Source organism: Somniosus microcephalus, chromosome 3 (genome assembly GCF_052327205.1).
Source record: "Somniosus microcephalus isolate GS21.2 chromosome 3, FLI_Smic_1.0, whole genome shotgun sequence".
NCBI classification, from domain to species: domain Eukaryota; kingdom Metazoa; phylum Chordata; class Chondrichthyes; order Squaliformes; family Somniosidae; genus Somniosus; species Somniosus microcephalus.
Genome location: NC_140989.1, coordinates 240,934,063 through 240,948,308, shown reverse-complemented (window position 1 = coordinate 240,948,308; position 14,246 = coordinate 240,934,063). Strand labels below are relative to the sequence as shown.

Here is a 14,246-nt window from a genome sequence, read left to right as displayed (position 1 = left end):
GCCAGCAGACCATTAGAATAGTCAAGTCTAGAGGTAACAAATACATGGATGGAGGTTTCAACAGCAGGTGAGCTGAGGCAGGGCGATGTTACGGAGGTGGAAGTAGGCAATCTTGGTGATGGAGCGGATATGTGGTCGGTAGCTCATCTCGGAATCAAATACGTCACCAAGTTTGCGAACAGTCTGGTTCAGCCTAGACAGTTGCCAGGGAGAGAGATGGAGTTGTGTTTATATTTACATTACAAATTTGGACAAAGGAATTTTATAATGGAAACTGCAGAAGTAAACTTATCATGCTTGTAATTATGTCCTCCCACCAGTTTATGTAAGCAGTCTCCATTATAAATGTGCACATAGGAATTTGTGATGGAAAAATTGACAGGAAGCGTGCACAGTAATATTTTTAATGTATTTTAATAGATGTATCATGTCAAATTAAATCTTTAAAAGAGTGTCGCATGATCTGCTTCATGGGTCCTACATATTACCTCAGATAAAAATTGTTTCTAAACAGTCATTCCTAAGAATCCCCCGTCGACCCCTACCAAAATCAAATATGGGGAAAATAGTAATTTAATTCCAGTTGATAGCAACGCTTGTGCATTCATCACTAATGCCTACAGTCTCTGTGTTTTTCACAATTATCAAAAGACCTCTTGTGGAAACGGTGCAGCCCATCCACTTGTACGCCCGATTAGAGCTATAATTAAACTGAATACATCGACAAACATAATCAGACTTTACTTATAGCGATTGCAGTTGAACCCTTGTACTTATTAAATGCCTCATTAGCAGGAGAGTCTAGCAGAGATGCAGCCCTTTGCTGTCACATATGGAAGGGAAGTGTGAGATATTGGTGGGTGGGTGAGGCGCTGCTGGCTCCAAGTTGGAACGGGGTAAAGGTGAATAACAGCTTTAATCATGTACTATGTGCAGCTCCTGCCTCCTTTCGAAATTAAAATTTCCTCGAACAATCTGCATTGTACCTTCAGCAGTAATAATGTTCTTGGAAAAATACAGACCTGTCCTTCAGCTCAGGACTTGGTGGAATTAATTCCTGTGGTAGCACACATTGTTTTCCGCATATTATACTTGATCAGTTCTACATCTCACACAACAAATTTCTACATCAGAATTTTAATTCACATGCTAGATTTTTTTTTTAAAGCTCCATGTTGGCACCGGGATTCCAGTGAAGTGTAATGATGGGTATGTGAAATTTTTTATACTGTGTCCATTTGAACTGCAAAAAATAGCCAACAATACAATGATAGATTTTGTCCTTCCAAAATTGAGTTGTGTCTGGCGAGAGCGTGTTGAAGTATGTAGTACACGGGTGAAGTATTTAGTGGAAGCAGTTTGAGGTGATGAATTAAGAGTATAACATGAAAAAGCATATTGGCAAATCCACTAGTCCAGAGACCACGGTCATTTATACAATATTCTCTGAATAAACCATTTTTTCTTTTGGTTTAAAGAACCGGTCTGATGCTTCAGGTGGGAATGTCATGCCGTGCCTCTGTCGAGCATCAGGACTGCAAACAAATCTGTGACCTTCAAAATGAGAGAATAGGGGAATGATGTGTTGATGCCAGGTTTAGTCCCCTAACCTTGCAGGCTCCCCAGACTGCACTCTTTGACCCTGCTTATGCTGTCGGCCAGGAATAATCACATTGGGTTTGGGTCAAAATGGCCTGAACAGAATGCGATATTTCTTTCCCCCCCCAGAGTTTATACTGAGAGCTGCCCTGAGTGAGGCTGTAAACTTGGATGGTACTAAGTGAAAAGGCTTCAAGCATTGCAGTTATTTTTCCAAGGCTAAAAATGGTCACAGATCCACAACAAACTGCTGATATCAGCCTGAGGAATATTTCCAATTTTACAACCCAATTCTGAACTGAGATCCCAAGCTGAGAGTTTTCACTATAAATGTGTAATGAGAGTAAGTACAGTGGGGACTCCTGACCAGGTCAGTGATTAAAGTTGTAACACTACAATGCCACTCTCTAAGAAGCGGAATGCCAAAATTCCGTTTCAGCTCACATTGACCACTGGTGCAAATTGGCAGCTAGGTCACAGCTGTGGCATTAATATATAGTATTGTGGAAATTTTGGATGGTGTCGTTACTGGTGAGTTTATGACTTTGGCTGTGTGCATTGTTTTGAATTTTTTGTACAGTATGTGTAATCAGTGACTTGCACTTCATGGTTTATGCTTCCCAGGATGCATTAGACCAGAAATTATCTCACAAACTTCATTTCAGATTGTCCTGTAAAGACTCAATTATGTGCACTACACTACCACAGCAGTGGCAATGACACTTGCAACCCAATACGCTGTTATTTTTCTTCACAGATATTTTCCTCAGGTTTGTGCTTTTGTGCTTCCACAAAGTGTTTTGACAAAGGATCTGAAGGTAGTGATACTGGTTTATTACCAGAAAGTTACAGGAAACTTCATTACATTAGGAACATAGGAACAAGTGTAGGCCACTCAGCCCCTTAAGCCTGTTCTGCCATTCAGTTAGACCATGGGTATCTTAGCTCCATCTACCTGCCCTGGCTCCATATCCCTTAATACCCTTACATAACAAAAATCTATCAATCTCAGTCTTGAAATTTTCAATTGACCCCGTGCCTCAACAACCTTTTTGGGGAGAGTTCCAGATTTCCTCTACTCTTTGTGTGAAGAAGTGCTTCTTGACTTCACCTCTGAACGGCCTAGCTCTAATTTTAATGTTATGCCCCCTTGTTCTGGACTTCCACACCAGAGGAAATAGTTCCTACCTTTCCAATCAATTAATTTAATCATCTAAACACCTCAGTTAGATCACCCCTTAACCTAATGAAGGGAATACATGCCTAGTCTGTGCAACCTGTCCTCATAATTTAACACTTTTAGCCCCGGTTCCAGGTGTACATGTCTTTTGTTTATAGCCACAGTTGATACGAAGTGATTCAGGCTGCCTTGGAGTTAATGGTGTAACAGCTGAAGTTCTCACTACTGTATCATGGCTTTTACTGAAGTAGCTGGCAGATGCCAATTGCATGACATGCATTGTCTACATAAGTCAACATTCAAGTAGCTTTATTTTTCAAGAGTGTTTATTAGTGTACGCAGTAAGGTGCCTCACAGTGAATTTCAGATTATGCCAATCTCCAGGTTCAGAGGATACCTGCAGCCTTTGTGATTCAAGGAAAATGATATCTGATACAGTGCCAAGCATAGTGCGCTAACAAATGGGTTTCAGCGTGCATTAGTAATAAAGTTTATGCTTCAATATTGCAGTGACTTTCTTCTGAACTACAGCTCAAATAACCCAATCTCTACATTTTCACAGGAATCTTCAGACCTTGCACTATAAATTGAGCAAATTAATAAATCAGCTTCTTCACATTATCTACTAAATCACCAAAATGATTTTGTGTTAAATTATATTAATGGGCCTGTTCTCTAATCTGCGTGTCAGGCTTCCGTTGCCGGGATGATGACCCTGAACCAGCAGACACCCTGTGTGTGTGTGTGTGTGTGTGTGTTCAAACAACCAGCAATATCCTATTGTGTAGACGAGAGCCCTCCTGGGATCAGTTTATTGCCCACAAGCAGTCCCTGAGGAAATCAAACTGTTCTCTGAGGAAGGGGGGGGAGGGGGGTCACATGAGGGGGATGAGGCGGGCTCTGTGTCCTCTGAGCCCTTTACTTCAGAGGCACCATCTGCCGCTGTGTGCTGCCTCGGTCACATCAGGACGGACCCCGACAGCAAGGGACAGAGAATCAGCACAGAGAGCCGAACGACTGGAATAATGCAAGTTGATGAAGTTTAGCGAGAGACGCGCATTCATTTTCCCTTCTCTCTGTGCAAGGCCAAAGTTCTGTCACTTGACAAATGGGGGTCCTGGAGCGCCATAAATTTAGCTGTTTAACCTCTTGAGCCTTACACGAACATTACACAAGCATTTCCTGCATCCAGACTTCTAATATAAGCAGGCTTGCATTTTCCATTTTTATATGTAGCTTGCTATGATAAAGTCTGTATTTCATTTCGCATGACAAGCTTTTACGAAATTATTTAACCGTTTTGGTGCTGAATGTTTTTTTGCATCTTTCACAAATATGCGCGTTTGTAATCTGCATACTGTGAATTTCAATAACGCACATACTGTATTTCTGTACATTCAGTGAAATAAAAATCCAGCACAAGTCACATGGGCCATTGGCACCGCAGCACAGGTCACATGGGGCAGTGCCACTGCAGTATGAGTCAGTTGTTGCTATGGAAAGGTAGTGGTTCGAATGCCAGAGGTCATGAGTTCAAATTCAATAAATCTCGTAATTTTGAGAGCTGGTACCAGAAAGAATCACCATGAGAACTGCAGGATTGTCATAAAAAGCCAACTGGTTCACGAATGTTCTTGAGGGATGGGAATCTGCCACCCCTGTCTACAGTCCTACATTATATGGTTAACTTTACATGCCCTCTAAACTGGCCTAGCAAGCTACCCTTTCACTACAAGACAGGGCCCATCACCACCTCCGGATGAGCGGGTGTGATTTTTTCACACTTCAGTTCTCTTTGCCTTTCTTAAGGCTGGTTGCAGTTCCCTGAGAGTCGGCGGCCTCCAGTATCTCACCCTTGTGGCCAGTCTGTACATCTGACCTTAGCTGGTCAGATTATTCAGTTGTGTGGACCCTGATTCTCTCTTGCATGGTGTCCACATGCCCACCTGTCAGGAACAGGAACCCTGGCTAACAACCCCTGTGATGCTGAGGTTAGTTGTAGCAGTTTCACGAGGACAGCACCTGTCCAATGAGGAGAGATTGAGTAGACTCGGCCTGTATCCCCTAGTGTTTAGAAGAATGAGAGATGATCTCATTGAAACATATAAAATTCTTAAGGGGCTTGACAGAGTCGATGCTGGGAGGATGTTTCCCCCGGCTGGGGAGTCTAGAACTAGGGGGCATCGTCTCAGGATAAGGAGTCAGCATTTAAGACTGAGATAAGAAGGAATTTCTTCACTTGGTTGTGAATCTTTGGAACTCTCTACCCAAGAGGGTTGTGGAAGCTCAGTCATTGAGTATATTCAAGACAGAGATCGATAGATTTTTGGATACTAAGGGAATCAAGGGATAAGGGGATCGGGTGGGAAAGTGGAGTTGAGGTAGATCAGCCATGATCTTATTGAATGACGGAGCAGGCTCGAAGGGCCGAATGGCCTAATTCTGCTCCTATTTCTTATGTTCACCCCATTATGTGTTGCTATCTCTTAACACACTCAACAATACATTATTCTGTGCATAATACATCATTCTGTATTGAAGGTGAGTGCTCTGATCCTCTCATCATATAAAAGGTAGGATCAGAGCGCCTCAAAAAATGTAATTTTAATGCAAATGAATTACCTGTCACTGAAGGATTAGAATGATGTATTTGTGCAAACTTGTTGGCACAATCATAGAAATGTTAGATTAAAATCTTCCTATTTTTATGGTGTTTCAAAAATGCAGATTCTATAATGTTTCCGAGGTTGAAAGAAGGACTACGAATTTTTAATATTAGGCATCACCGTTTATCTGAACCACTGAACAGTGTGAAGAAGCTGAAATGAGCACAGGAGACTGATCTACACATAGGGCGGATTTTGCGGTGAGTGGCGAACAGCACCAGCCGTTTTAGATTTGCACTTGCCCATAGACTTTTTATGGGCTTTTGCACGGAAAGTTGCTGTCAGCCAACCATCCAAAAAGTGCAGGGCATCTGGGACCTCTGTGAACCGGGCAGGCAACTGTGCATTTCCTTAACCAATCAGATTGACAATTCGTTAATGAGCAGTGCCGTCTGAACCAGGAAGAGTCAGTTAGAATATTGAATTCGATGTCAAATCAGTTACAGAAAGCAAAATAAAGAGAGGGAAAGAAAGATGGGAATAAGAGAGACAGAAAGAAAAAGTAAAAAACAATAGTTTTTATTTAATTTAAAAAAAAATCTCCAACAATAATTAAAACCTGAAGGAATGAAACTCCACACTTGTACAAGTTAATTTTCAGTGCCACGGAGATGTTGTTTGGCAGTAATTAGATTTCCAACACCGTTAAAAGGGTACTGAGACTGGAATGGGCATGACCTAACTTTTTCTGGCGAGTTTAGTCCATATCTATGAGGTAAGTACAGGAACTTCACACCGTTCAGTACATTTGAATGGTGAATCAAACGGCAAGATGCCGTTTTTGGGAAGCTTGGGGAGGAGCGGCGCATCTCAGACAGCAACTTCCAAATTTCCGCAGTCGCTGAAACTTGCTGTCCGATTCTTACATAAATAACGGTGAGTGCTGTTAGCCTCTTATTTATCTTCATAGCAAAATCCGCCCATTATGCTAGTCCCCTTGTTTCAAGAGCTTTAAGCAGTTGTTCCTCTCAAATTTTTCAATTAATTAAGGGACAATGCTTTCTGTTTAGTTCCAGAAGCAGAATCCTTGTTGGATATTGGGGGAAATGTGTTGGGGGAGTTTGTGCTTCACCATCTAAGTGATTAAATATTCTGTAATTAAGTAAAATCTATTATACTGACATTCTGTTACTGTTTAGTTTTTACTTTAATAGAAAACACTTTATCAGAATGTGCGACTTAGGCTACAAATCTGAAGTCTCACATTCTGATAGTGTTTTTCCACTATATGAAGACTGGGATCACATGAGAAGGCTCGTGCCACCTCAGTGGGGTAATTAAATAGCATTTTTTGTTCAATCACTGGGCAATTACATCACTAGTTGTTGTGGATATAAAGTCACATTGTGTTTCATAGGAAGTGCTCTTTGCACAAGGGGAATATCTGGTAAAGCCCTAAAAGAAAACAAAGTTTTTTTTGCATTACATGAAATCGCATGGGGTGTTGCTCTGCAGCCTCACTAAGTCTGTGGTGAAACACATCTAGTTGAAATTGAAAAAGAAAAAAAAGCACGTTTAATGCAAACCGCTTTTAAACCAGTAATCTATATTGCGTTCATTGAAGAAGCATTCTATACAGCGGTTGAAAGCTGTACAGCGTGTACGCAGTCATAGGCCACGGAAAATCCAGGCCAATATACTTCCTCGTGTATGATCTAATATATACTGGATCTAGACTTTCTTGGTAATCAGCTGCAAGTTATTTCTGCATAACTTTGCATTGATGGATATCAGAATGGTTCGTCATTATTATCTACCTAGGATGATGGAGTGCACTGACAACTGGTGTCTGGTCTAGCAGCCTTTCCCAACACAAAAATACAAATTAGCCTTCCCCCACACCTCCAAATAAAATTAAAATATTGTAAGATGCTGAAGAGTTGTTTCAATATGTACTCTAATGTAGAGTTCGAATGGTGATTATAATCCTCCATAAGTTTCACTTGTTAAGGACACCGTCATCTGAACAGGAGTGATTTTATCTCTCAAAAGAATTGTGTTATTACTAGGAAAAATTAAGTACTTTTATCTAGTTTTATTCCTTTAAATCCAATTACACTACATAAGGTTTTAAAAGCCAGCTGCAGTTAATTCCCACGTCCCTAGCTTAAATCAATACAAATGTTGCAAGGTTTATTTTGTTGTCTCTAACAACAACAATAACTTTCATTTATATAATGCCTTTAACATAGTAAAATGTCCCAAGACGCTTCACGAGCGTTATCAAACAAAGTTTGACACCGAGCCTCATACAGGTGGCTAAAAACTTGGTCAATACAAATTAGCCTTCCCCCGCACCTCCAAATAAAATTAAAATATTGTAAGCTACTGAAGAGTTGTTTCAATATGTACTCTAATGTAGAGTTCGAATGGTGATTATAATCCTCCATAAGTTTCACTTGTTAAGGACACCGCCATCTGAACAGTTCTTATGTTTAAAGAGGTAGGTTTTAAGGAACATCTTAAAGGAGGAGAGAGAGGCGGAGAGGTTAGGGAGAGAATTCCAGAGCTTAAGGCCTAGGCAGCTAAAGGCACGGACGCCAATAGTGGAGCGAAGGAAATTGGGGATGCGCAAGTGGCCAGATTTGGAGGAACGCAGAGTTCTCGGAGGTTTATAGGACAGTAGGAGGTTGCAGAGCTGAGTTACAGGCCTCAATGAGGAACCAAATCACACTGGTTGACTGCTCCATTTTGTATTGAGTTCTCAGTTATCTAAATCCAAGGAGGCCTGCCTACTGTTTCAGGGGTATTTGAATAAGTTAAATTGTTCAAGAGTTAGGTCAGACCCGTGTAGCTCCCACAGTAGTGAGGAATAGAAGGAAGAAAGAAAAACTTGCATTTATATAGCGCCTTTCATGACTTCCGTAAGTTCCAAAGCGCTTTACAGCCAATTAAGTACTTTTGAAGTGTAGTCACTGTTTTAATATAGGAAACACAGCAACCAATTTGCACACAGCAAGGTCCCACAAACAACAACGTGATAATGACCAGATAATTTTTTTTTTATTCATTGATTGGGTGTGGGCGTCGCTGGCTGGCTAGGCCTGCATTTAGTGCCCATCCCTAATTGCCCTCGAGAAGATGGTGGTGAGCCGCCGCCTTGAACCGCTGCAGTCCATATGGTGTAGGTACACCCACAATGCTGTTAGGAAGGGAGTTCCAGGATTTTGGCCCAGCGACAGTGAAGGAACGGCGATACAGGTCCAAGTCAGGATGGTGTGTGACTTGGAGGGGAACTTGTAGGTGGTGATGTTCCCATGCGTCTGCTGCCCTTGTCCTTCTAAGTGGTAGAGGTCGTGCGTTTGGAAGGTGCTGTAGGAGCTTTGGCGAGTTGCTGCAGTGCATCTTGTAGATGGTACACACTGCAGCCACAGTGCGCCGGTGGTGGAGGGAGTGAATGTTGAAGGTGGTGGATGGAGTGCCAATCAAGCGGGCTGCTTTATCCTGAATAGTGTCGAGCTTCTTGAGTGTTGTTGGAGCTGCACTCATCCAGGCAAGTGGAGAGTATTCCATCACACTCCTGACTTGTGCCTTGTAGATGGTGGAAAGGCTTTGGGGAGTCAGGAGGTGAGACACTCGCCGCAGAATTCCCAGCCTCTGGCCTGCTCTTGTAGCCACAGTATTTATATGGCTGGTCCAGTTCAGTTTCTGATCAATGGTAACCCCCAGGATGTTGATAGTGGGGGATTCGGCGATGGTAATGCCATTGAATGTCATGGGGAGATGGTTAGAGTCTCGCTTGTTGGAGATGGTCATTGCCTGGCACTTGTGTGGTGCGAATGTTACTTGTCACTTGTCAGCCCAAGTCTGAATGTTGTCCAGGTCTTGCTGCATATGGACACGGACTGCGTCAGTATCTGACGAGTCTTGAATGGTGCTGAACAGTGTGCAATCATCAGCGAACATCCCCACTTCTGACCTTAAGATGGAGGGAAGGTCATTGATGAAACAGCTGAAGATGGTTGGGCCTAGGACACTGCCCTGAGGAACTCCTGCAGTGATGTCATGTGATTGAGATGAATGACCTCCAACAACCACAGCCAACTCCCTTTGTGCTAGGTATGATTCCAACCAATGGAGAGTTTTCCCCTTGATTCTCATTGACTTCAGTTTTGCTAGGGCTCCTTGATGCCACACTCGATCAAATGCTGCCTTGATGTCAAGGGCAGTCACTCTCACCTCACCTCTTGAGTTCAGCTCTTTTGTCCATGTTTGGACCAAGGCTGTAATGAGGTCAGGAGCTGAGTGGCCCTGGCGGAACCAAACTGGGTGTCAGTTAGCAGGTTATTGCTGAGTAAGTGCCGCTTGATAGCACTGTCGACGACACCTTCCATCACTTTGCTGATGATTGAGAGTGGACTGATGGGACGGTAATTGGCTGGGTCGGATTTGTCCTGCTTTTTGTAGACAGGGCATACTTGGACAATTTTCCACATTGCCGGGTAGATGCCAGTGTTGTAGCTGTACTGGAACAGCTTGGCTAGGGGCGCAGCTAGTTCTGGAGCACAAGTCTTCAGTACTATTGCCGGAATGTTGTCAGGGCCCATAGCCTTTGCAGTATCCAGTGTCTTCAGCCGTTTCTTGATATCACGTGGAGTGAATTGAATGGGCTGAAGACTGGCATCTGTGATGCTGGGGACCTCAGGAGGAGGCCGAGATGGATGATCCACTCGGCACTTCTGGCTGAAGATAGCTGCAAATGCTTCAGCCTTGTCTTTTGCACTCACGTGCTGGGCTCCACCATCAGTGAGGATGGGGATATTTTTGGAGCCTCCTCCTCCTGTTAACTGTTTAATTGTCCACCACCACTCACGACTGGATGTGGCAGGACGGCAGAGCTTTGATTTGATCCGATGGTTGTGAGATCGCTTAGCTCTGTCTATCGCATGGGGGATAAAGATTGGCCAGGACATATAGGCTGGATAGCACTTTTTCGACCGGCGCAAACACAGTGGGCCGAATGGCCTCCTTCCGTGCTGTAAATTTCTGTGATACGACACCGGGAATGACTTCCCCTGCTCCTTTTTGAAAAAGTGGCATGGGATCTTTTACGTGCACACAAGAGAGCAGACGGGGCCTCGGTTTAATGCCTCATCTGAAAGACAGCACCTCCGCCAGTGCGGCACTCCCTCAGTACTGCAGTGGGAGTGTCAGCGTAGATTTTTGTGCTCAAGTCTCTGGAATGGGACTTGAAGCAGAGACTGTGTCAACATTTAAGAACCAGGTGGTTGTAAGAAAGGGGAGATAAGGGGATATCGGAACAAGCTGGGCACATGAGATTAGGGCTCCAGCTTGTTTGGGGGATAAACACCAACACTGGTTGGTTGGGCCGAACAGCTTGTTCCATTTTGTCATTTCAGTTAATTTTTTTGTGATACTTTTTGTAGATGGGAGAAATCCTCTTGAGGGATAGGATCATTCCAGTATCTAAAGTAATCAACTCCGGTTTTCTGCACCTTATCTTGGACACATTACCAAAAGTTTACCTAGATATTGGGGCTAGTGAAGGCCATAGGATGTTGGGATTCACCCGTTACTGTAACCTTACATACAGAAGCTTATATTCTAGATTAAAGATGGTAAAAATGTAACTGTTTCCTAATATAATGCTATCATTAATAGATGAACAGCAAGAAACTACTTGGTGTTTTATGACCACCTTGATTACATTGGGGTCTGTTAATCACTTAGAGGTATCCAATATTCTTGCTAAGTTGAAGTATGCGGGACATTTTACTTTTTATATTTCTATTTGACATTAGCAAGATTGAATGAAAATGAATTAGACCAAGGGTAATGCTGCTGTAAGTGATGCATGATCTGTACACTTTTATTTTGGCAGTTGCTGGCCAGTAGACGTGTAATATTTATTATGTGCAGAATACAAGATACTTTCAGCGTATTTACAAGAACAGCACTCCAAGGTGTTTTATAGCACGATGTGCTGAACAGGATATCTAATGCCTTTTGATATTATCGTCACAGGCCTGAGTACATTGAGTTGGCTCTAAATAAGCGAAAGAGTATATAAAATCTGTAATATTTTAGATTGTACCAAACCAAGACCTGATATGACTCCTGGTAGTTTACATTCTTCTCCAAGCAGAACTCAACTGTGATAAACTAATCTTTGTCCCCAGGACAGACGCCCAAGCTTCTTGAGGGTAACTACATTTAGAAATTAGTGTATAGGGCTTGAAGTTCCGTAGCGCTCCAGTTAGGGCACTAACTTTTGAAAAGTAGAAAAAGTAGCGCCAGACGCTAATGATTCTCTCCTGCCGGGAAATTCAGCTTTAGCGCTCTAAGAGGGAAGTGGAGCGCTAAATCAAACGCTAACCACTTCTCTTAGGGCGCTAAAGTCCAAGAGCAGAGCACTGAACAATTTGGAGCGCATTGCTAATGGCATCAGAGGCTGCTTCCCTCGCTTAAAGGGAAGAGCCATTGATGGTGACTAACCTACTTGTTGGCAATTCTGCATTGCAAGGTGACCTGGGCACTTGCCATTACAGCCCCAAACACACTCTCAATGTGGAGGGCTTGGACATCTTGCAACAATGAAACATCAAAAACTTTTAGCAGGCACCAGACTGGTGCAAGTATTAAAGGTCAGCCTACCTGAAAACCATTCCCTTTAATTAGCGCTCCCCAAGCGGCCAGCCGAGTTGACAACGCCACCTCCTCCTGCCGTTGTTCACGCCCGGCGATGCAGCAGGGGGCGGGAGGCAATTTCACATCCGGGGCAATAACGGGGAGCTGCGCACTTTATGACGTCACGACCTGTGAAGCGCTAGAGGTGCAGGCGGTAAGAGTTAGCACCAGCGCTAAACCGGCACGGACGTTCGCAGGCGTCGTTGCATTTGCTGCGCCCGGCTGCTAACTCCTTAGCGCCCTGTTAGCGCGCCCTCCCCCCGGCGCTAACCAACTGAATTTCTCCCCCTATATGTTTAAATAGTGGGTATTGATGACATTAAGAGAACTAGTAGGGACAAGTTACTGAGCCCAGCAATATCATGGATCTGAATTAATGAAGACAATCTTGCTAATAATTGAGCTCCATCATATAGTCAAGGATGCAAGTTTCTCTCTTTCCCCCCTCCTGCCTTTTCCTCCCTTTCCATCTCCCATAATCACACTATAAAGACTATTATATTTCTGGCAATATGCAATTTGGCACCACCCCACCAATATGACATTGGTATTCATGATCGAATTTGACTGCCCTGTGTTGGTAATTAAGGATGTCTTTCAGCTATTCATTATCGTAAAGCATTTGAAATTTGCACTTTTTTTAAACAAATGATGATTGATAGTCATAAAAAATCATGTCCGTTAATGGGAGAGTGTTAGTGAAAGTATATTCAGGAGAGTGCAGATCATATCTAGATATGTAATTGACATCTGGCGATATCCTAATTGGATTTTTAGTCTCTCTCTGCTCCCCTGAAAATTCCATGCAGGATAAAGCAGAAGATCATCGTTGGTTTTAGTCTTTGATCTTCCCTGATTATTATAGTTATAAATTAAACAGGACAAAAAGAGTTACATGGAATGAGGTGACTTGCATTTGCTCAGTACAACTGTCATAGACATGAACCTTGCTCCAACATCTACTTGAAATGTAGCAAGAAGTCAAAATGGTATCTGGTGGGATTGGTAGCGTAGATTAGCCTCTGCTAGCTGTAAAACACTTTATCACAGAGTTGTGAGCTATATGTTCACACCCATGAGAATGACCACAGTGAATTCCCAATCTTGGTCTTGGGGGGGGATGCTGAACAGAGATTGCAACTTGATGACTGAGGATGAAAAAATTATTTGCTGAATTTAGCTGTGGTATCTTTAGCTTTGCTACCATGTTGTTGTTTGCACTTGTGCTGCTTCCGAACACAATTCCTCTATTCTGTCAGTTCCTTTTACTAAGAAGGGACTTGATTTTTTTTTTAATATAACAACCAGTTTTCCAGAGAGAACAGCATGAGGTTCCTTCACTTTAATCATGCAATATAGTATTTGCTTATTTCACAGAAATGTAATATGCATTTACTGACACCTTGCCCTTTCCCTACTTCCAGCATCCGCCTGTGAATTTGCTGATATCGTGGAGTTGTTGTTGAATTCTGGTGCTGATCCCACCATCCAGGATGGGGAAGGGTGCCTGCCTGAAGAGGTGACTGACTCCAAGGACATCTCGCAGATGCTGCGACAGTATGCCGCATCAAAAGGCTAAACCCAGGGCTGGTGCATGACTCCAAATGGAAAACTACAGAAACAAATATGTATTGAAATATATTTCATAGTAATTGTTACATGACAATATGCAATAATTAAAAGATTATTCACAATAGCAGTATTTTATGCTTTCTTCCAGTGAAGATTTTTTGTCAAAATAACTTACACTTTATATTAAACTAAAAGTAGGGAGTTTTAATGAACAGCAATTTGGAAATTGTTTAGAGCAATTTTTAATGTAAAATGAGATACTTGCTTCTATCCAGCACCTTGAGGGTCAGGCTGTGGATATTATTTAGAAAGGATCTCTTGCCTATTTAGGACGAGAAACTATTATAAAGATAGCCTGGCTTTCCATGTCCTTTGAGGTCAAGATGTTTATTTAATGAGTTCCAAACAATGTTACTGGGTTTGTAGTTGCACGGTGTACCCTCTTCCCTGCCTTGCTCCTCCAGTAAACAATGATCATACTACCAGGACATTGAACCCTCCTTGGTCCAGCTTCTGTTAACTTGCATTGTATAACATTTATAAGAAGTCACACAACACCAGGTTATTGTCCAACAGCTTTA

The 14,246-nt window shown here is 42.6% G+C and overlaps 1 protein-coding gene across 4 annotated transcripts in view; it reads left to right on the top strand.

Annotated features, from left to right (window-relative positions):
• The window catches only part of LOC147121771 (acyl-CoA-binding domain-containing protein 6-like), a 281,478-nt gene extending 267,689 nt beyond the window's left edge, over nt 1–13,789 (top strand). For 3 of the 4 annotated variants that reach the window (XM_085982260.1, XM_085982264.1, XM_085982259.1), the window contains one exon: nt 13,518–13,789. In XM_085982260.1, coding sequence (XP_085838386.1) covers nt 13,518–13,672 — 155 coding nt within the window. In that variant the 3' untranslated portion in view covers nt 13,673–13,789. Of the gene's footprint in view, nt 1–1,168; nt 1,210–13,517 lie in introns of those variants that run through there. The other variant, XM_085982263.1, reaches the window with a different exon arrangement.
• Nucleotides 13,790–14,246: the final 457 nt, after the last annotated feature.